Source organism: Rattus norvegicus, chromosome 1 (assembly GCF_036323735.1).
Source record: "Rattus norvegicus strain BN/NHsdMcwi chromosome 1, GRCr8, whole genome shotgun sequence".
Lineage (NCBI taxonomy): Eukaryota > Metazoa > Chordata > Mammalia > Rodentia > Muridae > Rattus > Rattus norvegicus.
In genome coordinates, this window is record NC_086019.1 from 206229241 (window position 1) to 206254851 (window position 25611).

The following is a 25611-nucleotide window of genomic DNA, read 5'->3' on the forward strand; positions in this document are numbered from 1 at the left end:
TCCCCAGTCAGAGCCACTGCAGTGGGACTGGTCTTAAGGCTTGTACCACCACTCTGAGGTTGAAAACTGAGGCTCCTGCACCAGGTGGGTGAGAAGCGGGGATCCCTGAGGGACCATTGTCCGTGGTAGTGGGGAAGCATTGGATGTCCAGAAGAAGCCAAGCTTAGGATGGCTTCAGGTATAGGGGACCTTTGGCAAGACAGTGTCTCTGGAGAATGGGCTGAGTGTTCATATGGGACACTTCTGTCCCATCAGGATAAAGCTGTAGATGGGGGATGTCCCAGGGGGAACTCTTGAAGACTGAGCTTCTTGCTGGGTGAAGAGTGTGTGGAGAGGGGCTAAATGGAGCATCAGTTGAGAGGTTTGAGGTAGACAGAGCGACCACATTGCCTGAAGATCCCTCTACCCTCTCCCTGCTTGGACTCCACCTTGTCTGAGAGTCTCTGCAGAGGGGTGATGAATATTTAACAGAGACTGTGTCTATAGGGGGAACCAGAAACCCTGGTTCGGGGCCCCAGATGGTTCGATCCCCTTGGCGGGACCTCTGAGGTTAACTTGGAGGGTGGGCTCAGGGAAGCCCTCCTCTCATCTGGATGTCTCACTGTGTCCCCACTGTTCTCCCAGAAGCCAGATCCCGAAACCATGTCTGCAGCACCTGGGGTGACTTCCACTACAAAACTTTTGACGGCGATGTCTTCCGATTCCCTGGTCTCTGTGATTACAACTTTGCTTCTGACTGCCGAGACTCCTATAAGGAATTTGCTGTGCACCTGAAGCGGGGCTTGGACAAGGCTGGGGGTCACTCCAGCATAGAGTCCGTCCTGATCACCATTAAGGATGACACCATCTACCTCACCCACAAGCTGGCAGTTGTGAATGGGGCCATGTGAGTGGGATTACTACTCTTCTCTTATGTCCCAGCAGCTAGGGGGATGTTTCTGGCTCCTCAGAGCAACTTTCCCCCTGAACATTTTGTATAACTTAGCCAGCCTCCAGGATACCCTCTTCCTCTCTGGTACATGTCTAAGTTTGAGGTTTGAGCTAGGCCATGGATTTATTCAACAAACACTGAGGAGATCCCCTCTGTAGACCAGGGGTCTTGGGTATCTTGTGAGTCCCCTGTAGATTTTCCTTAGTGGGGTCATATGGGATAGGTTGGTGGCTGCCAGAGCATGTCCCCCAAGACTAAAGTTGCAGAAGCTCAGAAGGGAGAGGCTGCTTGCCCTGCCCCATTGTTCCCTGGTATTGTCTCTGCAACAATGAGGTCCTCTTAAATGCATTCCTGTCCTGCAGGTTCACCTCCTGGGGATTTGCTCTTTTCCTGCTTCGGGGTTTCTGTGTCCTGCATGGGGCTCTCCCAGCGTTCCCTTACCTTGCTTGTTTGGTCTGTCTGGGTTATGCTGTCATGTGTGGGTTAGGGCTAGAGGCTCAGGGGCTGTTGTATGGCAATTGCAGGCCAGCACAGGCATGGGATGGGGTCTTGGCATAAGGGCAGCCCCAGGATGATGGGCTGGGTGGGAGTTGAAGGTCCTACCCTGGCAGATTCTATGAGGGATAACCTAGAGAGGGTTGGGGGGTCTCAGTCCTCAAGATATCCCAGATCCACTGCCTTTAGGACTCCTGGGAAAGCCTCTACTCTGGTCTCAGAGAGGGCACAGGAAGGAAATAGGGTGAAGGGCCTGGCCCTGCCCCAAGGAAATCCACCTAGCCCAGGACAAGGGCTTTCTGGCCTCCTCTCTGAGCTTGGCTCAGATGAAAACAGACAGGCCATGTAAGGAGTCAGCCTGGGACTGACTTCACCCAGATAATGCCCATGGCCTCAGCACCGTATGGACAGCAGAACCCTCATGAGGACAAGTGGGTGGGTTCTGGGATGATGGATTGGTGAGTGACCCCATAGTGGCTCCCACAGGGTCAGCACCCCACACTACAGCTCCGGGCTGCTCATTGAGAAGAACGATGCTTATACCAAGGTCTACTCCCGTGCTGGCCTCTCCCTCATGTGGAACCGGGAAGATGCCCTGATGGTGGGTACCAGCATCCTGGGCTCTGGGGTGGTAGGACTCCTCTGTCTGGCTAGAGGCCTGGTGGCTCCATAGAAGGGCAGAAGGGTGGGAGACCCATACCTCATGATTGGAGTAGGATCCTGTGTGGTAGAGAAGGTTGCCGGAGATGGTGATTAGTACCAGAGACTCCACTATCCTGTCCTGAGAGAGGCTCTGCTCTCTGTGTTATAGGTGCAGTGAGCTGTCTCTAAGTGTCCTTCAGAGATGGCCATTTTGGTACTCTATGCTGAAGTATCTTTCTAGTGGCTGACCCCTGCCTTCTTCCCAAGCTGCCCTGTTTGAAAAGCTGCCTAGACTTAGGGGCTCTCTGGAAGATGTGCTGGGCTCTGAGGTCTGCTCACCTGCCTTCCCTTCTTCTCCAACAGGTGGAGCTGGACGGCCGGTTCCAGAACCACACCTGTGGTCTCTGTGGGGACTTCAATGGCATGCAGGCCAATAATGAGTTCCTCTCTGATGGTGAGTGTTAAGCGGGTCTTGTTGAGAGGGAGACAAGGGTGTGATTGCAGGCTCCCGGTTCCTTCCCAAGGAACCAATGCTGACCAGCTGTCTCCCTAGGCATACGCTTCAGTGCTATTGAGTTTGGGAACATGCAGAAGATCAACAAGCCTGAGGTTGTATGTGAGGACCCTGAGGAAGTACAAGAGCCGGAGTCCTGCTCTGAACATGTGAGCCACCACTGGGGGACTCCAGGCTCTCTGGAAACCTGTACTTACTGACCTTCGTTGGGGATCTCTATGCTCTACGGGGAGGGAAGAGAGGCATGAACAGCTGTCCTCATTCATGTCTTTCCATCTTAAGCGAGCTGAATGTGAGAGGCTGCTGACCTCCACAGCCTTCGAGGACTGCCAGGCCCGGGTGCCCGTGGAGTTGTATGTGCTCGCCTGTATGCATGACCGTTGCCAGTGTCCGCAGGGTGGTGCCTGCGAGTGCAGCACCCTTGCTGAGTTCTCCCGCCAGTGCTCCCATGCAGGTGGCAGACCTGAGAACTGGAGGACTGCCTCTCTCTGCCGTAAGTAGCTAGTGACCCATGGGGTGCTTGGAGGCCATTCACATGGTTGGTGCTCAATGTTAGCATCGCTGGGTTTAGTGAGACCCTGGTGAGAGCCATGTCTGTGCTGTATGTACCAGCGGCCTTGGTAGCTCCTTATTTGGGGACTGATGGCGCTGACTTTGCTTGTAGCCAAGAAATGCCCTGGTAACATGGTGTACCTGGAGAGCGGCTCGCCCTGCGTCGACACCTGCTCACATCTGGAGGTCAGCAGCTTGTGTGAGGAACACTACATGGATGGCTGTTTCTGCCCAGAAGGTATGTCCTCTGAATGACCCTTGTCCTAGGGACTGGGTAGGGAGCAGGCAGGGAGGGTTGGGACCCTCCCAAGAGCCCTGAGGGCTGTGAGATGAGAACCTTCATTGACAGGTCAGGGCTCCAGACACCTGTGGGTGGAGGTCTGGCTGGAAGCCTCACCTTGGGGGGAGACTGGGACCTCCTGAGGCTTTCAGGGTGAGTTTACATCTCTGGCCGTCTATCGCAGGCACTGTGTATGATGACATTACGGGCAGTGGCTGCATCCCTGTGAGCCAGTGTCATTGCAAGCTGCACGGACACCTCTATATGCCAGGCCAGGAGATTACCAATGACTGTGAGCAGTGGTGAGTCTCAGAGTAAAGAGGTTGGGGGTCAGACAGGCTGGGGTGTTACCGAGTCTTGACGCTGTGCCCTGCTTCTGGGCAGTGTCTGCAATGCTGGTCGCTGGATGTGTAAAGACCTGCCTTGCCCTGAGACCTGTGCCCTGGAAGGTGGCTCCCACATCACCACCTTTGATGGGAAAAAGTTTACCTTTCATGGGGACTGCTACTATGTCCTGACCAAGGTAGGCCAGCCAGGATGGGGCTGGGGGCCCTCTGTCTTCTGAGGAGGGTGGAAGGACGGATTCTGGAGAAGGCTGTCCTTGGGGTGGTGGGTAATACTGCTCTTAGAAACAGGATGGGAAGTGGGGGATGTAGAGTGCAAGGAGGCTGTCAGATCCTCAGTAACTGCACCGACCTTTCTCATACAGACCAAATACAATGACTCCTATGCCCTCCTGGGTGAGCTGGCCTCCTGTGGCTCTACAGACAAGCAGACCTGTCTGAAGACCGTAGTGCTGTTGACTGACAACAAGAAGAACGTGAGTGCCTCCACCCTTCCCTCCCCAGTATTTCTGGGTCCTGTGTGCAGGCCCTCTCAGCTCTATGCGCCCTTGACATTTCTTGCAGGTGGTGGCCTTCAAGTCAGGTGGCAGTGTGTTGCTCAATGAAATGGAGGTGTCCCTGCCCCACGTGGCAGGTGAGTGGTTCTGCTGCCCGTCAACAGAGCCAGATGAGATTCAAACAGCCTAATGGTCTGGGCCAACGAGGGACCTTGTGTCCCCAGGAGACTATTCTTGGGTCCTGGCCAGTGGTAGGGGGTGGTGGGCATGCCACTTCATAGTACGGTGGGACCATGGAGCCCTGCTGCCTTTCACCATGTCCTTGCCTTACAGCGAGCTTCTCCATCTTCAAACCCTCCTCCTACCACATTGTTGTGAACACGATGTTTGGGCTGCGGCTGCAGATCCAATTGGTCCCAGTCATGCAGCTTTTTGTGACTCTGGACCAGTCTGCCCAGGGACAAGTGCAAGGTGAGGGGCTCTCTCCTGTCTTGTTTCTGAATGAGCCCCACGAGGGTCCTGTTTCTCCCAGTCCCCCTACCCCCAGATTCTTCCTAATGGTGTCCTGGTCCTGTAGGTCTTTGTGGAAACTTTAACGGCCTAGAGAGTGATGACTTCATGACGTCTGGTGGGATGGTGGAGGCCACGGGGGCTGGCTTCGCCAATACCTGGAAGGCCCAATCAAGCTGCCATGACAAATTAGACTGGCTGGATGACCCCTGTTCCCTCAACATTGAGAGCGGTAAGGCTTGGGGGGAGCTAGTTGCTGTCCACTGACTTGTCAAGGACACACAATCCTGACAGTACAGCTGTGAGCAGATGAACACGCAGGCTGTGGGTGAGGGGTGGGTGGAGGTCACATGGCCCATGGTGCCGGGGGTCAGCACATTTGCCTGTTGTTTCAGCTGGTTTATAGTGGCCCCAGGGTGGCAGTGTTCCAGGTGATAAAGTAGATGGGTTGGGCAGGCTAACTGCTAGGTGGTGGCTCTCATCTAGGATGACATGTGCTCCTACCCATCTCTCTGTCCTATAAGTGGAAAGGGAGAAGTGGGTGCTATGCAGAGAGGTCTCATCTTGCTCATAGCTGCCTGGAGTTATGGTGGGAGGAAGGAAGGAAGGGGTCTGGCTTTGGTCTCACAGGAGACCATGTCACCTTCCCTTTGGGTGATCAGACTTCAGGCTCAGGGCATGTGAAAGGGAGACTGGTCCATGCTAAGGTTCTGATCCACTCCCCAGCCAATTACGCTGAACACTGGTGCTCCCTACTGAAGAGGTCGGAGACGCCCTTTGCCAGATGCCACCTGGCTGTGGATCCCACTGAATACTACAAGGTGAGTTCATCCCCCAACACTGCACACTCAGTGCCACCACAGTGTGCTCTGGGCACCTAGCTGAGCTGTGAGGGGCTGGGTATGCATGTGTACCTGAGTGCTGGCATGCGTGTGCATGTATGTTCACTTGAGTGTACGGGGTGCTAGGGCCATGCACCTGGCCTCCTCGCCTCACTGTCTGTTGTTTGGTTTGTCTCCCAGAGGTGCAAATATGACACGTGCAACTGTCAGAACAACGAGGACTGCATGTGTGCAGCTCTTTCTTCCTACGCTCGTGCCTGTGCAGCCAAGGGTGTCATGCTGTGGGGCTGGCGGGAGAGTGTCTGCAGTGAGTGCTTCCCCACTGACTGATTCCTACCTAAGATGATGATTTAGGCTTGGGCTGGGAGCCCTGAGCTCAGCAGTCCAGGGAGAGGGGCCAGTTCCTTGTAGCTGCCTCCCGGCTTCTGCCAGAAGCAGCAGATTTCCCTGAGTTTTTAGACTCTCTGCTTGCAGCAAGGGGCATAATTCTGTAGAGATGGACTATGGGCTAGCCACAGCTTTGGAAGTTGAGTTCAGGGGCCCAGGAGGGATTCTCAGGGTGGCTGGCCTTCTGGCTTTTGGGCTAGGCAGGTATTTGCAGTCCTGGTGGAGGGAGAAACTCAGAGGCAGGCTATGGGGACAGTAGTCAGAGTCCATTCCCTTTCCCCCTTCCTTACTCCCGTGGTTTCCTCTGCAGACAAAGATGTGCACGCTTGCCCCAGCTCACAGATCTTCATGTACAACCTGACCACTTGCCAGCAGACCTGCCGCTCAATCTCAGAAGGCGACACCCACTGCCTCAAGGGATTTGCACCCGTGGAAGGCTGTGGCTGCCCTGACCACACCTTCATGGATGAGAAAGGTCGCTGTGTGCCCTTGTCTAAGTGTTCCTGCTACCACCATGGTCTTTACCTAGAGGCAGGAGATGTGATTCTGAGGCAGGAGGAGCGTTGGTAAGTGTCCTGGACTTGGCAAGGGGCCCATAGAGTGGGGCAGGGGACTGCTCTTGAATCTCTACCCATGAGTGAAAAAATGGCAGACACTACCTATGAGACCCAAGGCTCTCAAATGGTGCAAAAATGCCAGGGGTGAGATTCTGAGAGTGGCCCGGCTGGCAGCTGTCCTGTGTGGACACAGATCTGGGCCCCATTCATCCCTTCCCACTTCTCTTTCATAGCATTTGCCGAAACGGAAGGCTGCAATGTACCCAGGTCAAACTGATTGGCCACAGTAAGTGGATGCTGCCCCTGTATGGCCACAGCTTGAGTCTTGTTTCTTCTTCCCACTCACTGGGTGCCCTGAATTCACCCTGAGCTAACACAGACTCCTTCATCCCACAGCCTGTCCGAGCCCCCAGATCCTTGTGGACTGTAATAACTTAACTGCTTTGGCCATCCGGGAACCCCGTCCCACTAGCTGCCAGACACTGGTGGCTGGCTATGTGAGTGCCAGAGAGGGCTGCTGTGGGTGGGCTGGTTGCGGGTGTTCTGGATGCCCCGGTCCATTGTGGAGGGTAAAGGCAGACTCCCACAGTGACAGTTCACTGGGCTGGGAGCTGAGTCTTGCAAACATGCGGGTTGATGCTCCTTGTGACCCTGGAAGAGAAGTGGTAGCCTGTATCAGTGCAGTGGTCAGTAATAGCGGCCTTGACCTGCAACTCTACCTGGCCTCCCTGACCAGGGTGAGTTTGAAGGGAGGGGTCTTAGGAGAGAGGAAAAGAAGTTGGGGGTCTCGGACACTGTTAGATCTCACGCGGGTATCTGTACTTGCTGGGCCCTTATCTGAGCCCTTCTTATTCCAGTACCATACAGAGTGCATCAGTGGCTGTGTGTGTCCCGATGGACTCCTGGATAATGGCCGTGGTGGCTGTGTGGTGGAGGATGAGTGTCCTTGCATCCACAACAAACAATTCTACGATTCTGGGAAAACTATCAAACTGGACTGCAACAACACATGGTGAGCTGGCAATCAGGCTGCACTGATCGACTGGGCTGGTTTTATGGGGATACAAGGTGGTCCCCACTCTGTTGATGGAGCAAGTCTAGTATCTACCCCTTACCCTAGAAGTCACTTTTAGGCCAGACATGCTTGCAGGTTTCCTACATGGACCTCCTCAGGAGGTATCTCCATGGTGTCCAGGGTCTTACCAAGCTGCTCTCTAAGAGATGAGAGTCTTGGCTTCAGGACCCTTCAGGTACTTTTTTCTCCTCAGTACTTGTCAGAAAGGACGTTGGGAGTGCACCCGCTATGCATGCCACAGCACCTGCTCTATCTATGGGAGTGGCCACTACATCACCTTCGACGGGAAGCACTATGACTTTGATGGACACTGCTCCTATGTGGCTGTCCAGGTGCGATTGTGGACCTGTCTGGGAAGAAGCCTGCCCTGAGATTTGGAAGAGGGTCCTGGGAGTGGGAAGGCCAGCCTTTCCTCACCCTGGAACCCACACACTGCCAGGATTTGGGTTCCCAGCAATGAATAGAGAGGGTGTGGTAAACCGCTCTCCTCCTTCCAGTGCCCTACCCATTCGTAGAGATGAGGGTTATTGAGAAAGCCCCCCGTCCTGTGTGTGTGTTTGTGTGTGTGCGCGCGCGCATGTGCGTGCATGTGCGTGCATGTGCGTGCATGTCCATGTGTGTGTGTGCATGTGTGTTCGAATGTGTGTGCACATCTGTGCACACATGTGTGCATGTGTGTGTACATGTATATAGATAGACCAAGCTACTATTCCTTGTGCTTTTTGGCACCATTATCCATGGATAACAGAAGATCTGGCTGGGTGAGGTTTGAGTTAGGGTCTCTCATCCCAGATGGGGAAGGGCAGAGCACTTTCTTTTCTACTCAGAGGGATGCTGTAGTCTTGCCAGCTGGGGTAGGCACCTGTGTCTTGTGTGTCCTGTGTGTCCTGTGTGTCCTGTGTGTCCTGGCCTTCTTCACTGACACTGTCTTGCTGGCCCCCAGGACTACTGTGGCCAGAACTCTACCGGTTCTTTTAGCATTATCACTGAGAATGTCCCCTGCGGTACCACAGGTGTTACCTGCTCCAAGGCCATAAAGATCTTTATTGGGGTGAGTGCTGCTGGTTTCTGGGACAGGGGATCCCTTGGGAACCCTTGGAAACAGACAATGACCATCCTTTCCTCTGGATAGGGGACAGAGCTGAAGTTGGTGGATAAACACCGTGTGGTAAAGCAGTTGGAAGAGGGACACCATGTGCCCTTTATCACACGGGAAGTGGGCCTGTACCTAGTGGTGGAGGTCAGCTCTGGCATCATTGTTATCTGGGACAAGAAGACCACCATTTTTATCAAGCTGGATCCCTCTTACAAGGTAGGCCACCAAGATGCCAGCTGTGCCTTGGGCTGCCTCCAGCATAGGCCCAGTGGATGCTGCTCTCCCTTACCTCAAGCTCTTCTCAGGCTGGAGAGTCCTGCTTTTCTTTCTGCAGGGCAATGTATGTGGTCTGTGTGGGAACTTTGATGATCAGACCAAAAATGACTTCACCACTCGGGATCACATGGTGGTGGCCAGCGAGCTGGACTTTGGGAATAGCTGGAAGGAAGCTTCCACTTGCCCAGATGTGAGCCACAACCCAGACCCCTGCAGCCTGAACCCACATCGCCGCTCCTGGGCAGAGAAGCAATGCAGCATTATCAAGAGTGATGTGTTCCTAGCGTGCCACGGCAAGGTACATTGGGCCTGCAGGCATGGTGGGGTCACAGCCAGGTAGGCAGGGCTGCATGCATAGGAGGGACCACAAGTGTCAGCAGGGGCACATGTATGGGTTGACTGTGGACACAAGCAAAGGGCTCTGTAGGCAGAGTCCCACTATAGGTGTGTTATGGTTCTGGTCAGTGGCCATGGTTGGGGTCACTAAAAGAGACTGACTAGGATGACTGTGGCCATGTGAGGGGTGTGACCTGTTATTAGTTTTACTATAGTTGCTTTGGGGGCTCCTGGCCTCTCCAAGTAGGCTAAGGACACTTGGAGCCATGTTGCTGCACCCCATGAGGTGTTTGTTCTTTGGCTCTGTGCACTTTGTTCTTTGAGTCAGTAATTAGAAGATCAGCCTTTCTCTCTGAGAGCCTGGCTGGACCCTGACCTCCTCTACCATGACTACATGGTCACTAGAGAGGGAAAAAAAGGACTTATTTTGTTAGTTCCTGGAGGACATCAGGGGGTGGGCTGGTTTTAGGATGGTCATCAAGGCACTCAGAGTATGGGCGACAGATCTTTTGGCCCCGAGTGGCCTCAATTTGAGTGTTCTCCCTCCATCAGCCACTCTGGCCCTGGGCCTGAGCTCTAGGCCTTCTAAGGGCAGTGTGGACTTAGGGCACATTGAGGTCCTCTTCCTAGGTGGACCCCACAGTCTTCTATGATGCCTGTGTTCATGACTCCTGCTCCTGTGACACTGGTGGTGACTGTGAATGTTTCTGCTCTGCTGTGGCCTCCTACGCTCAAGAGTGCACCAAGGCCGAGGCCTGTGTGTTCTGGAGGACGCCAGATCTATGCCGTGAGTGCCCATGGCTGACAGTACTTCCTTCTCCATCCAAGCGATGGTTGAGTGTGAACCATCCCACACTTGCCCCCAGATGTCCTTTCCTGAGCTGTAGTAAGACTTGTGTTGATAGGAGTGAACTGGTCCTGCACTTGCTCACACTCCCTGACTCAGGCATACTTGGGCACACACTTGTATGTTCCGAAGCCTGACCATGTCTCCATCCTCTCTCCCTCTAGCTGTATTCTGTGATTACTACAACCCCCCAGATGAGTGTGAATGGCACTATGAACCCTGTGGGAACCGCAGCTTTGAGACCTGCAGGACCCTCAACGGCATCCATTCCAACATCTCAGTGTCTTACCTGGAGGGTGAGCAGGCAGGGCCCTCCAGGGAGGTAGCCACCAAGGGACGGGCCCCTGTCAGGCTGAGAGCTACCACCAGCTGGGGGACACACATGGAGGTTTTGAGAGGGGACCAAGGGTTGAGAGGCGTGGCTTAGGGAACAAGACTCACTTCACCACAGTCTGTTTAATGAACTGGGGCCATGCTAAGGTCCTGCCTCCTGAAGAGGAGGGCAGAGGAGCAGGCAAACTCATGGGTGGAAACGATTTGGGTCTCTGGGGAGCAGAAAACCCTAGGGGGGGACACAAACTCTGTCTTTTGATTCTTGGTCTTCATAGATGAACATCTCCAAGCAAAACACTAGGTGGGGTGGGACTGATGAGGAAGGTCTGGTGGACCAGAGATCCTCCATGGTGGTCTGAGCCCTGTTTCCTGTATCCACTAGGTTGCTACCCTCGGTGCCCTGAGGACAGGCCCATCTATGATGAGGACCTGAAGAAATGTGTCAGTGGGGACAAGTGTGGCTGCTATATTGAGGATACTCGCTACCCACCTGGAGGATCTGTTCCCACTGATGAGATCTGCATGTCTTGGTACTGAGCCTACAGTGCACAGGGTCTGGGAAAGGTTGGCATATACATGTGTATGTGTGCATGGTACATATACATGCACATACACAAATGCACACACACACATGCACACACACACACAGACACACACATCACACACAGACCGTATTCATATATTTGGAAGTGTGGTCACTTTGATTAGGTGCTTATGCACATGCAAGCACACACTCACTCATGGATCATTGCCACACTCACATACATGCACAGCCCATTCAGTGTGCATACATACATGGACACAGCCACACATAGTTGCACACCCAATCACACATGTACACACATGGTCATAGGAGCTAGAGTATGGAGGTGCTGGTTCTTGTCCTTGAGGGCTGTGGAGGCCTTTTGACCTCACCTTATCCTCTAGGCCTAGCTTCTTCTCAGCTTGCTTCATCCCATCTAGCTGGCCACATTTAGAACCCAATGGGTGGGTTCCTTTGTAGTTTGTGTTTGGGGCAGTGTTCTGGGGCTTTGGGCACTGGGACTGTAGACGGGCATGTGGTGACTGTAGACAGGAAGGGCATGTGGAGAATCTGTAGTATCTATACTTCCTTTGCAGTACATGTACCAACACATCAGAAATCATCTGCCGTCCAGATGAAGGTAAGCTGCCCTCTGCTGGGATCCTGGAGGTACATGGTTAGAGGCCCAACCCAGGAAGTCTGTGGGCTGTGCTGTTCTTGTATGGGACCTGGTCTCTAGTGGGGTTGAGTTTCCTCCTGGGCTCTGTTTCTTTGTTGCCCAAGTTCTTTCCATCTTCGACTTGCTGAGCTATGCAGCAAGCCCCTAGGGACTCACATTACACATCATTGTTCCCTTTCTCTAATGGGAATGGTACGGCCTCTGGGGAATTTCTAGTGCATCTCTCATCCAGGTTCTGGGCTCATTGACTCTGGGAGCCAAAGAGGCTCCTTCAAAGTGAGAGGTTCTGGGTATGCAGTCCTGCTGGGATTTATCCCCAATCATCCCTCACATGTGATAAATTGGGGAAGCCTGAAAGGGTGTCTTTCCTGTTGGGTTGATGGCCCTATAACTTCTGTTCAGGGAAGATTATTAACCAGACACAAGATGGTATCTTCTGCTACTGGGAGATCTGTGGATCCAATGGAACAGCGGAGAAATACTTCAATATTTGTGGCTCCTCCACGCCAAGTCCAACCTCCCTGACAAGCTTCACCACAACTTCCACCCCCATCTCTACCACTCCCATCTCCACCACCATTACCACCACCTCAGCCACCGCCACAACCACAGTCACGACAGGTGAGGGTTTTTCTGGGGCTTTTGATTTCTTGAAAATCTACCATAGAGAGCACCCCTTAGGGCTGGAGCCAGTTCTGTGTATCCTACCTTTGTTTTGAAAATAGAATGTAAAGTGGTATTGACATTTCTTTGAAGGCAGAGGACATACATTCCTCTGGATTTGCTCTAGTACAAACCATATCCACAATGAATGAGCAGTCGGGGTATAACAGACACAGGGGAGATCACCTGCAAATTTGAGGACCTAGGTTGAGCTTGGTCAGTTGGCAAAGCACTTGCTTCACAAGCATGAGTTTGTTCCCCAGAGCTCATGTAAAATGCCAGTCATGGCGAGCACATTTGCAATCCTATTGTCAGGGACATGGAGACAGCAGAATTCTTGGGGCTCACTGGCAAACCCATATAACTTAATTGGCAAGTTCTAGGGCCAATGGGAGACCTTATTTGGAAGGACAAGGTACTCTTGAGGATGATACTGTACACAGAGAAATATGCACATACACATGCACACACACATAAAATGCAGGCTGAGCATGGTGGCGCACACTTACAACCAGCACTTGGGAGGCAGAAGCAGGCTGATCACCATAAGTTTGAGGCCTATGGTCTATTTAGAGAGTTCCAGGCTAGGCCTGTATAGCAAGACCATGCCAAAAGGTCTTAAACTGTGCAGTAATAGCTTCCTTTTTCCTTGATTGAAGTTCCATCAAGAACTCCTAGTAAGTGACATTGACAATGCTTTCCCATGATTAGTAGGGCCAAGAAGAGATAATCTTTCAAAGTGATTCCTGGGCTTCCTTTGGAAGCAGCTGTGAGCACAGGCTGCACTTAGCTGCTTGAATGTCACAGGTGTATTTAGTCAGTGTCTGCCAAGTCCATAGACACAGAGGTGGGACCTGTGTAGATGATCATGTTCTTGGTCAGGAACAGGCAAAGCCCTTTTCACACTCTTCCTTAAGGGTTACTCTCTTGTTAGTCTTTTATTTTTCTCTCACAAAGATTCAGCATTGACAAGAAAGAGTTACTAAGCTGGGGCTCTGAGACTAGGGTATGTCCCACCTAGACATGGGCCTGGGTGGCCCCTCCCCTCTGAGCCTTAGTCTTTCAGCTGCAAAAAGAAAAGTGGGAATGGAACTCTGACTGGGTTAATATAACTTGCTTCTTTGGAGATGGAGAGGGTGGACATGTGCGTGCATGCATTCCTGTGTGTGTGTGTGTGTCCTGCGAGGTCACTGAGGACTCTGAATCACCTATCCTCTCTCAAGCACTAAGACCTGTATGTAATTTTGTTTCCCTAGCACCACCTTGCTGCTTCTGGTCTGACTGGATCAACAACAATCATCCTACCAATGGCAATGGTGGTGATCGAGAGACTTTTGAACATGTCTGCAGCGCTCCTGAGGACATTGAGTGCAGGGCAGCCACAGATCCCAAACTCGACTGGACAGAGCTGGGTCAGAAGGTACAGTGTAATGTCTCAGAGGGGCTCATTTGCAATAATGAGGACCAGTATGGATCTGGGCAGTTTGAACTTTGCTATGACTATGAGATACGAGTCAACTGTTGCATTCCAATGGAATACTGTCCTTCAACCATCTCACCTACAACTTCAACACCAATCTCATCTACTACTCAACCTACATCTTCACCAACCACCTTACCTACAACTTCCCCACTGACTTCATCTGCTACTTCACCAACAACCTCGCATATCACTTCAACAGTTTCACCAACCCCCTCACCAACCCCCTCACCAACCACCTCACCAACCCCCTCACCAACCACTTCAACCACCTCACCAACCACCTCACCAACCACCTCACCAACCCCCTCACCAACCACCTCAACCACCTCACCAACCACCTCACCAACCACCTCACCAACCACCTCAACCACCTCACCAACCACCTCACCAACCACCTCACCAACCACCTCAACCACCTCAACCACCTCACCAACCACCTCACCAACCACCTCAACCACCTCACCAACCACATCACCAACCACCTCACCAACCACCTCACCAACCACCTCAACCACCTCACCAACCACCTCACCAACCCCCTCACCAACCACCTCAACCACCTCACCAACCACCTCACCAACCCCCTCACCAACCACCCCAACCACCTCGCCAACCACCTCACCATCACCAATCACCTCACCAACCACCTCACCAACCACTTCAACCACCTCAACCACCTCACCAACCACCTCACCAACCACCTCACCAACCACCTCAACCACCTCACCAACCACCTCACCAACCACCTCAACCACCTCACCAACCACCTCACCAACCACCTCACCAACCACCTCACCAACCCCCTCACCAACCACCTCAACCACCTCACCAACCACATCGCCAACCACCTCACCAACCACCTCAACCACCTCACCAACCACCTCACCAACCACTTCAACCACCTCAACCACCTCACCAACCACCTCACCAACCACCTCATCAACCACCTCACCAACCACCTCACCAACCACCTCACCAACCACCTCAACCACCTCACCAACCACCTCACCAACCACCTCACCAACCACCTCAACCACCTCACCAACCACATCGCCAACCACCTCACCAACCACCTCAACCACCTCACCAACCACCTCACCAACCCCCTCACCAACCACCTCAACCACCTCACCAACCACCTCACCAACTCCCTCACCAACCACCCCAACCACCTCGCCAACCACCTCACCATCACCAATCACCTCACCAACCACCTCACCAACCACTTCAACCACCTCACCAACCCCCTCACCAACCTCCTCAACCACCTCACCAACCACCTCACCAACCCCCTCACCAACCACCCCAACCACCTCGCCAACCACCTCACCAACCACCTCACCAACCACCTCAACCACCTCACCAACCACCTCAACCACCTTACCAACCACCTCAACCACCTCACCAACCACCTCAACCACCTCACCAACCACCTCACCAACCACCTCACCAACCACCTCACCAACCACCTCACCAACCACCTCAACCACCTCACCAACCACCTCAACCACCTCACCAACCACCTCAACCACTTCACCAACCACCTCACCAACCACCTCACCAACCACCTCAACCACCTCACCAACCACCTCAACCACTTCACCAACCACCTCACCAACCACCTCAACCACTTCACCAACCACCTCAACTACCTCACCAACCACCTCAACCACTTCACCAACCACCTCACCAACCACCTCACCAACCTCCTCAGCTACAACTTCACCAACCACCTCACCAACCCCATCATCATCCATCCCATCCTCCACTCCATGCATTGATGACTGCAAGTGGACTGGCTGGCTGGATTCTGGAAAACCCTCCTATGATAAAGGAAGTGGAGATTATGAACCAATTAAAGGTGTCTGTGAACCACACTGGGAAGAACGAAACATCTCCTGCAGAGCTGTGATGTATTCCAATGTTCCACTTGATCAGCTTGGACAAAAAGTGCTTTGTAATATAGAAGTTGGGCTAGTGTGCAAAAATGCAGATCAGGGAATAGGAGGGATTATCCCCATGCCCGTATGTCTCAACTATGAAATCAATGTTTACTGCTGTAGTACAATATGTTTTACTTCAACCCCACCATCCACCACGGAGATCTCAACTACAACATCAACAACAAAGACTTCCATTCCAACATCAACTACCATGAAGACACCAAGCCCAACTCCTACAACTACAGTGACTCCAACTCCAGAAACAACCACCACACAGATTTCAACTTCAACATCTACTACCACCCAGACCACAACCCCAACACCCATCACGGAGACCTTCACTCCTATATCTACCACCAGCCAGACACCAAGTCCATCCTCTACTACCACAGTGACTCCAGTTACAACATCTACTACTACAGAGACCTCAACGTCATTATCTACTACTACAAAGACCACATCTGCAACACCTACAGTAACAGAGACATCTACTCCTAGATCTACCACTACTCAGACACCAAGTACAGTCCTCACCACCACAGTGACTCCAACTCCAACACCAACAATTGGAAAGACCACAACCCCAACATCTACAGTAACAGAAACTTTGACTCCCAGATCTACCACTACCCAGACATCCAGCCCAGTTCCCTCCACCACAGTGACTCCAACACCAACACCAACCCCCACGGAGACCTCAACCTCAACATCTACTACCACACAGACCACATCTCCAACGCCTACTATAGAGACCTCCACTCCTACATCTACCACAACAGAGACACCAAGTCCAACACCTACAACCACAGTGACTTCAACCTCAACACCTACTACTACAGGGCCCCCAACCTCAACATCTACTACCACACAGACCACAATGCCAACACCCACCACAGAGATCTCCACTCCTACAGCTACAATCCTCCAGACATCCAGCCCAGTTCCCTCCACAACAGTGATTCCAACAACAACACCAACCACCACAGAGACCTCAACCTCAACATCTACTACCACAGAGACCACAACCTCAACATCTACAGTGACAGAGACATCTACTCCTAGTTCCACTACTACCCTGACTTCAAGTCCAACCCCTACAACCACAGGGACTCCACCCTCAACACCAACCACCACAGGGCCCACAACCCCAACATCTACTACCACACAGACCACAACCCCAACACCCACCATAGAGACCTCCACTCCTACATCAACTACTACCCCGACACCAAGTCCAACCCCTACAACCACAGGGACTCCACCCTCAACACCAACCACCACAGGGCCCACAACACCAACATCTACTACCACCACACAGACCACAACCCCAACACCCACCATAGAGACCTCCACTCCTACATCAACCACTACTCAGACACCAAGTTCAACCCCTACAACCACAGGGACTCCACCCTCAACACCAACCACCACAGGGCCCACAACCCCAACATCTACTACCACCACACAGACCACAACCCCAACACCCACCATAGAGACCTCCACTTCTACATCAACCAGTACCTCGACACCAAGTCCAACCCCTACAACCACAGTGACTCCACCCTCAACACCTACCACCACAGGGCCCACAACCCCAACATCTACTACTACACAGACCACAACCCCAACACCCACCATAGAGACCTCCACTCCTACATCAACCACTACTCAGACACCAAGTTCAACCCCTACAACCACAGGGACTCCACCCTCAACACCAACCACCACAGGGCCCACAACCCCAACATCTATTACCACACAGACCACAACTCCAACACCCACCATAGAGACCTCCACTTCTACAGCAACCACTACCCCGACACCAAGTCCAACCCCTACAACCACAGGGACTCCACCCTCAACACCTACCACCACAGGGCCCACAACCCCAACATCTACTACTACACAGACCACAACCCCAACACCCACCATAGAGACCTCCACTCCTACATCAACCACTACTCAGACACCAAGTCCAACCCCTACAACCACAGGGACTCCACCCTCAACACCAACCACCACAGGGCCCACAACCCCAACATCTACTACCACCACACAGACCACATCTCCAACACCCACCATAGAGACCTCCACTCCTACATCAATCACTACTCAGACACCAAGTCCAACCCCTACAACCACAGTGACTCCACCCTCAACACCTACCACCACAGGGCCCACAACCCCAACATCTACTACTACACAGACCACAACCCCAACACCCACCATAGAGACCTCCACTCCTACATCAACCACTACTCAGACACCAAGTCCAACCCCTACAACCACAGGGACTCCACCCTCAACACCAACCACCACAGGGCCCACAACCCCAACATCTATTACCACACAGACCACAACTCCAACACCCACCATAGAGACCTCCACTTCTACAGCAACCACTACCCCGACACCAAGTCCAACCCCTACAACCACAGGGACTCCACCCTCAACACCTACCACCACAGGGCCCACAACACCAACATCTACTACCACCACACAGACCACAACCCCAACACCCATCATAGAGACCTCCACTCCTACATCAACCACTACTCAGACACCAAGTCCAACCCCTACAACCACAGTGACTCCACCCTCAACACCTACCACCACAGGGCCCACAACCCCAACATCTACTACCACACAGACCACATCCCCAACACCCACCATAGAGACCTCCACTCCTACATCAATCACTACTCAGACACCAAGTCCAACCCCTACAACCACAGGGACTCCACCCTCAACACCTACCACCACAGGGCCCTCAACCCCAACATCTACTACTACACAGACCACAACTCCAACACCCACCATAGAGACCTCCACTTCTACATCAACCAGTACCTCGACACCAAGTCCAACCCCTACAACCACAGTGACTCCACCCTCAACACCTACCACCACAGGGCCCACAACCCCAACATCTACTACTACACAGACCACAACCCCAACACCCACTATAGAGACCTCCACTCCTACATCAACCACTACTCAGACACCAAGTTCAACCCCTACAACCACAGGGACTCCACCCTCAACACCAACCACCACAGGGCCCACAACACCAACATCTACTACCACCACACAGACCACAACTCCAACACCCACCATAGAGACCTCCACTTCTACATCAACCACTACTCAGACACCAAGTCCAACCCCTACAACCACAGGGACTCCACCCTCAACACCAACCACCACAGGGCCCACAACCCCAACATCTATTACCACACAGACCACAACCCCAACACCCACCATAGAGACCTCCACTCCTACATCAACCACTACTCAGACACCAAGTTCAACCCCTACAACCACAGGGACTCCACCCTCAACACCTACCACCACAGGGCCCACAACCCCAACATCTATTACCACACAGACCACAACTCCAACACCCACCATAGAGACCTCCACTCCTACATCAACCACTACTCAGACACCAAGTTCAACCCCTACAACCACAGTGACTCCAACCTCAACACCTACCACCACAGGGCCCACAACCCCAACGTCTACTACCACCACACAGACCACAACCCCAACACCCATCATAGAGACCTCCACTCCTACATCAACCACTACTCAGACACCAAGTCCAACCCCTACAACCACAGTGACTCCACCCTCAACACCTACCACCACAGGGCCCACAACCCCAACATCTACTACCACACAGACCACATCCCCAACACCCACCATAGAGACCTCCACTCCTACATCAATCACTACCCCGACACCAAGTCCAACCCCTACAACCACAGGGACTCCACCCTCAACACCTACCACCACAGGGCCCACAACACCAACATCTACTACCACCACACAGACCACAACCCCAACACCCACCATAGAGACCTCCACTTCTACATCAACCACTACTCAGACACCAAGTCCAACCCCTACAACCACAGGGACTCCACCCTCAACACCAACCACCACAGGGCCCACAACCCCAACATCTATTACCACACAGACCACAACCCCAACACCCACCATAGAGACCTCCACTCCTACATCAACCACTACTCAGACACCAAGTTCAACCCCTACAACCACAGGGACTCCACCCTCAACACCTACCACCACAGGGCCCACAACCCCAACATCTATTACCACACAGACCACAACTCCAACACCCACCATAGAGACCTCCACTCCTACATCAACCACTACTCAGACACCAAGTTCAACCCCTACAACCACAGTGACTCCAACCTCAACACCTACCACCACAGGGCCCACAACCCCAACATCTACTACCACCACACAGACCACAACCCCAACACCCATCATAGAGACCTCCACTCCTACATCAACCACTACTCAGACACCAAGTCCAACCCCTACAACCACAGTGACTCCACCCTCAACACCTACCACCACAGGGCCCACAACCCCAACATCTACTACCACACAGACCACATCCCCAACACCCACCATAGAGACCTCCACTCCTACATCAATCACTACCCCGACACCAAGTCCAACCCCTACAACCACAGGGACTCCACCCTCAACACCTACCACCACAGGGCCCACAACACCAACATCTACTACCACCACACAGACCACAACCCCAACACCCACCATAGAGACCTCCACTTTTACATCAACCACTACTCAGACACCAAGTCCAACCCCTACAACCACAGGGACTCCACCTTCGACACCTAGCACCACAGGGCCCACAACCCCAACACCTACAGGAACAGAGACCTTCACTCCCAGATCTACCACTACCCAGACACCTAGCCCTCCCCCCACCACCATAGTGACTCCGGCTACAACAACTACTACCACAGTGAGCGTAACTTCCACGCCTACTATTTCAGAGACACCAACCCCAATCTCTACAACCACAGAGATTTCTACCCCTACCTCTCATGTTACTACTACCACCATCATAGGCTCCTCAACCTCAACACCCACCACCACAATCACCGAGACTCCATCCCCACCTTCCACCATTTCAGAGACAGCAAGCTCAACTTCTCCCACCACTGAAAGCACAAGCCCAACATCTACTACTAGCCAAACCCCAACCCCAACACCCACCACCACAATCAAAGAGACCCCTACCCCTACAAACACAGTACCTACTACAGGATCAACCTCTTCCAAACCTCCAACTGGATCCTCGACGCCCATGACCTCTCCATCTACTCCTTCTCCACCTACGGAGTCCACTACCCTTTCAAGCACCCCTGTAACCACCACAGCAACATCTAGCACGTCATCCCCTGGAACAACATCACCCTTCTCCACTTCATCAGTGGGCAGCACTCCCTCTTCACCTCCAAGTTCAACATCAGGACCCACCACATCTTCAGGTAAGCAGACATGGGAAGCCATCCCCATTCCTCCATTCTTACAAGAGCTTCTCTTTGCAAGGGAAGTTTTATGATCTCAAGACCTAAGCCTGGGGTCATCATTTTGTCCTGCATGACCCTGTTCTTGCTCAGTGAGGTCAGTCCCCTGGAAGGTTTGAAGTAGCCTAAGTGGGCCTTCTTTGCCTACTGAGTCAGATCCCTGGGTTGAATGAATTGTAGATAGTATAGAGTTTGCAGTCTGACACTGATGGGACTCCATGGGTAAAGATCTCCCGGGGAAGTCCTGAGCTGTATGGAGTCAGGGCTGGTGTAAGATACTCCTGCCTGGGCATGGCACAAGAGGTCTTGGAGGGTAGCTAGTCTGGCACTGGCAGATGTCCAGTGTTCAGTGTGACAGTCACACAGTGTACATGGTGCTATCAAATCCTGGTGAGTGTATATAAAGCTTGACACCTCACCATGACTTCTTGACCTAGCTGTTATCTTACAGTGGTGGGGCCTGGTGGTAGAGCTCTGTGGTTTCTGAGATAATCAGTGCCATCAGCTAACATGGAAACTCTTCTTACAGGCATGCCCACTTCCTCAAAGACCACAACAGGGCCAACCTCACCTACCACAAGACCACCCTCCACATCCACCCCTACATCCCCCACTGTGCCAACCTCTACTACGGAAGCAATCACCCAGACAAGGCTCTCGTCAACCACACCAACCATGGAAACCACCAGGACCTCGTCTTGGGGGACAGTCTCTTCAGCTTCCCCAATCACCTCTCCCAGCACTGTCTGGACTAGCATTGCAACCTTAGTTACCTGCTGTGTTGTGGATGAGATGTTCTATGGTCCAGGTATCTATGGTGTTCATATCTAATGTTCACACAGCTTAGACTTGTCCCTGCTCTTACCAGTAGGTAGAACCAGGGTCAGACCTCAACTTGAAGCTTGATCAGGAGGGCGAAGGCTGGAGGGTGGTCATGGGTGGATGTTTTGTGGCCAGCTTCATCTTGTTGGTAACATGAACCAGAATTCGGGGTTCTTCCAAGGCTTGGAGAACAAGTAGAGGTGGGGCTCAGTCCATTTTCTGTTGTAACAAAACACTTGAGGCCAGATGATTTATAAATAATGGAGGGTCATTTATCTGGCAGTTCTGGAGGCTAGGTAGTACAGGAGTGGCACTGACATCTTATGTGCATCAAAACAGGTTCCAGGTGGTGGAATGGCACAAATGTGCTGACTCTGAGTCTCTCTTTTCTTTAAATACCACTAATGCTATGCTAGGGGGATCACTGTTATACCTCACCTAACCTAGTTATCTCCCCTAAGGTCCCTCCCCCAGTACACTGAGTCCCTCCCCATGACCTCCATGGGTGTCTATCACTGTGTTCTAGTGGCCAGCTCTGCCCCTGGATAGTGTAAAGACTGTCTTTCTCGTCCCTTGTAGGTGAAGTGGTCTACAACAGTACCTATGGGGACACCTGTTATTTTGTAAACTGCTCTGTGGACTGCCAACTCCAGGTCTTCAATTGGTCCTGTCCATCTACTCCCTCAACTCCCCCACCCTCAACACCAACAACACCAACATCCTCCCAGACAACCACACCCTCCACACCATCTACCACATCTTCGAAGTCTACACCCTCTACGCCCCAATCCACATCATCCAAGTCAACGCCCAGCACACCACCCAAAACCACCCTTCCTGGGTGCCTCGATTTTGATCCTCCCAGACAGGTCAGTGGGCAGTATGTGGCTTTGTTACCTTGGCACTGAACAGTGGGGTGGATGTTTCCCTTTTGGGCACAGCATGGGCACAGGTTCTACTCTCCTCTCTTTTTATCATATCCTGCCTTTCCATGTCCTAATCCTAGCTGCCTTCAGCTCCAGCCCTGAGAGTGACCTGGGTGTAGACTGTGTCCTCCTGTGTAGACTGGGGAAGCTAAGCTAAGCTGCATGTTGATAGTTTGGTACTATCTCTTCTGCAGGTCAATGAGACCTGGTGGCTGTGTAACTGTACCATGGCCATCTGCAAATATGACAACGTAGTGGAGATTGTGGAGCTGGAGTGCAACCCCCCACCCATGCCCACCTGTTCCAATGGCCTCAAACCCGTGCGTGTCCCTGACCCTGATGGCTGCTGCTGGCACTGGGAATGTGACTGTAAGGCCTTTAGCTACCTGGGATGTACCTGCCAGGGTCCTTTCTTCTTTGGTATTGGTGGCTACGGGGCCAGCCTCCTGGGAGCAGACTTTAATTGCTAAGCACCTGCTGAAGGCTGGGTGTACAGTCTTAGGTACTTCCCAACACCCTTTATGTTTATGAGTAGGAGCCTGGGCAGGTAGAAGCCTTGTCTGGTGGAGCAAAGCATGTTTCAGAGCAAGGATGCTTTTGAGGGTGGGGTTGCCCTGGCCCCTAAGCAAGGACTCACCCTGCAGAAGGAGGTCTCTGGACCAAATGGGAAGCTGCTTTTGGAAGATCTGCTCCAGCTTGCCCCTGCAGGGTTTATTTTTTTTAAGACTCCTTTAATGATTGATAGTTTTTCTAGCCTATTTCTTGAATCCTGACAATGACTTGATTCCGGTGGTTCTGGCTTGGTGACATCAATTTATGGACCTTTTTCCACAGGCTACTGCACTGGCTGGGGGGACCCACACTTTGTCACCTTCGATGGGCTTTACTACAGTTACCAGGGTAACTGTACCTATGTGCTGGTAGAGGAGATTACCCCCACAGTGGACAACTTTGGGGTCTACATTGACAACTACCACTGCGATGCCAACGACAAGGTGTCCTGCCCCCGCACACTTATTGTGCACCATGAGACCCAGGAAGTGCTGATCAAGACTGTGCACATGATGCCCATTGAGGTGGAGGTATGTAGCTGGGGCTGATTGGGTATCCACAGTAAACTTGTCATGGCCTTAGACTGTGGGCCACAGGCGACGGAGGACTAGGCTGCACATCTATTGGACCAGGCTGGGGCTGTGGCACATTGTTGGTGCTCCTTAGGGTCCTGTCAGCTCTTCTAATGGGCTCTCTAAATGAACACAGAAACTCCCTCTGTGAGGATAGGTGAACAGGTGGTGACCGTGTCTGAGTCCTCTCTATCTACTGGTGTCACCGATGATGTTTATGGAAACAGATGAGGAGCCCCGATTCTTTCATGGAGCCTCAAAGTCTCTGGGAGAGTCTTCTTGTGCTCTCTTGGAATGAGTTGAGACAAAGGTCAGTATGGTAGAAAGGAAGCAAGAAGGAAAGAGAAAGATGGAAAGAGAGGAAAATCTCCCCCTTTCAGATAGTGTTGGAGATATCACTGGTGCTATTCCAAGGTGCAACCTTGTCTTCTTGATCAGCTCTATGGCTTCCAGAGAGGTTCATGGAAGGACAGGACAGAGCAGGGCAATCTTCTAACAGGTGGCAGCTCCTGTCTCAGAGGTCTTCTCTGACTCAGCTGTGTTGACTACAGGTACAGGTGAACAAGCAGTTAGTGGCTTTGCCCTACAAGAAGTATGGACTGGAGGTATACCAATCTGGCATCAACTTTGTGGTGGACATCCCCAGGCTGGGTGCCCAGGTCTCCTACAATGGCCTGTCTTTCTCCATCCGGCTGCCTTACCACCTGTTTGGCAACAACACAAAGGGCCAATGTGGTGAGTGCCCCCTTCCCCTGCCTCTTTCCTTGGAGGGCAAGACTGGGTGTGAGCTTCTGTCACCCAGCTGGGGGTTCTCTATTCCTCTGTGGACAGTCACTGTGGCATTGTCTTGTGTTTGGTCCCTGTGAGAAGACAGCAGATGTTGGTTTGGCCTTCTTGGTTTTGCTTTCTGGCCTGACTAGTGGGACACACAGACTCTAGACCAGAGAAGGGCCAGGGCTCAATGCTGGCCTAATAGGTTACTTCTCTGCACACAGGCACCTGCACCAACAATACTGCTGATGACTGTATCCTACCCAGTGGGGAGATCATTTCTAACTGTGAAGTTGCTGCTGATGAGTGGTTGGTGAATGACCCGTCCAAGCCACACTGTCCCCACAAAGGCCTCACCACTAAGCGCCCAGCCATCACGACACCAGGACCTTTCCCTGAAAACTGCACTGTGTCTCCTGTCTGTCAGCTCATCATGGACAGGTGATCTGTGGGAAGTGGAGAAGTGAAGGCGAGAGGATAAGGGCAAGCCTAGGCTAATGAGATCCTGTCTCAAAAAACCAAACCAAACCCAACCCAACCCAACCCAACCCAACCCAACCCAAACCAACCCAACCCAAACCAACCCAACCCAAACCAAACCAATCCAACTCAACCCAACCCAACCCAACCCAACCCAAACCAACCCAACCCAAACCAAACCAATCCAACCCAACCCAACCCAGAGTCTCATGAGGTCTCATCTCTATGACCCCTGCTGTCTACCAAGTAGGCAAAGAGCAGCCCATGTGGGCCTGGAAGAGCCGAGGTTGTTACTGTGGATGGGT

The 25611-nt window shown here is 52.6% G+C and overlaps 1 protein-coding gene across 2 annotated transcripts in view; it reads left to right on the forward strand.

Moving 5' to 3' along the window:
• Positions 1 to 25611, forward strand: part of Muc2 (mucin 2, oligomeric mucus/gel-forming) — a 35506-nt gene that overhangs the window by 3466 nt on the left and 6429 nt on the right. Inside the window, exons 2-36 of one of the 2 annotated variants that reach the window (XM_063280773.1) lie at positions 625 to 886; positions 1913 to 2027; positions 2432 to 2522; positions 2622 to 2731; positions 2865 to 3075; positions 3247 to 3372; positions 3599 to 3716; positions 3799 to 3937; positions 4124 to 4234; positions 4323 to 4392; positions 4589 to 4726; positions 4833 to 4997; positions 5492 to 5586; positions 5788 to 5914; positions 6305 to 6560; positions 6785 to 6837; positions 6948 to 7048; positions 7409 to 7563; positions 7820 to 7958; positions 8570 to 8677; positions 8759 to 8938; positions 9057 to 9296; positions 9965 to 10121; positions 10346 to 10477; positions 10897 to 11044; positions 11634 to 11677; positions 12119 to 12337; positions 13636 to 13920; positions 14062 to 21144; positions 21713 to 21991; positions 22585 to 22874; positions 23126 to 23300; positions 23766 to 24013; positions 24607 to 24790; positions 25051 to 25267. In XM_063280773.1, coding sequence (XP_063136843.1) covers positions 625 to 886; positions 1913 to 2027; positions 2432 to 2522; positions 2622 to 2731; positions 2865 to 3075; positions 3247 to 3372; positions 3599 to 3716; positions 3799 to 3937; positions 4124 to 4234; positions 4323 to 4392; positions 4589 to 4726; positions 4833 to 4997; positions 5492 to 5586; positions 5788 to 5914; positions 6305 to 6560; positions 6785 to 6837; positions 6948 to 7048; positions 7409 to 7563; positions 7820 to 7958; positions 8570 to 8677; positions 8759 to 8938; positions 9057 to 9296; positions 9965 to 10121; positions 10346 to 10477; positions 10897 to 11044; positions 11634 to 11677; positions 12119 to 12337; positions 13636 to 13920; positions 14062 to 21144; positions 21713 to 21991; positions 22585 to 22874; positions 23126 to 23300; positions 23766 to 24013; positions 24607 to 24790; positions 25051 to 25267 — 12571 coding nt within the window. Of the gene's footprint in view, positions 1 to 624; positions 887 to 1912; positions 2028 to 2431; positions 2523 to 2621; positions 2732 to 2864; positions 3076 to 3246; positions 3373 to 3598; positions 3717 to 3798; positions 3938 to 4123; positions 4235 to 4322; positions 4393 to 4588; positions 4727 to 4832; positions 4998 to 5491; positions 5587 to 5787; positions 5915 to 6304; positions 6561 to 6784; positions 6838 to 6947; positions 7049 to 7408; positions 7564 to 7819; positions 7959 to 8569; positions 8678 to 8758; positions 8939 to 9056; positions 9297 to 9964; positions 10122 to 10345; positions 10478 to 10896; positions 11045 to 11633; positions 11678 to 12118; positions 12344 to 13635; positions 21145 to 21712; positions 21992 to 22584; positions 22875 to 23125; positions 23301 to 23765; positions 24014 to 24606; positions 24791 to 25050; positions 25268 to 25611 lie in introns of both variants that reach the window. The other variant, NM_022174.1, reaches the window with a different exon arrangement.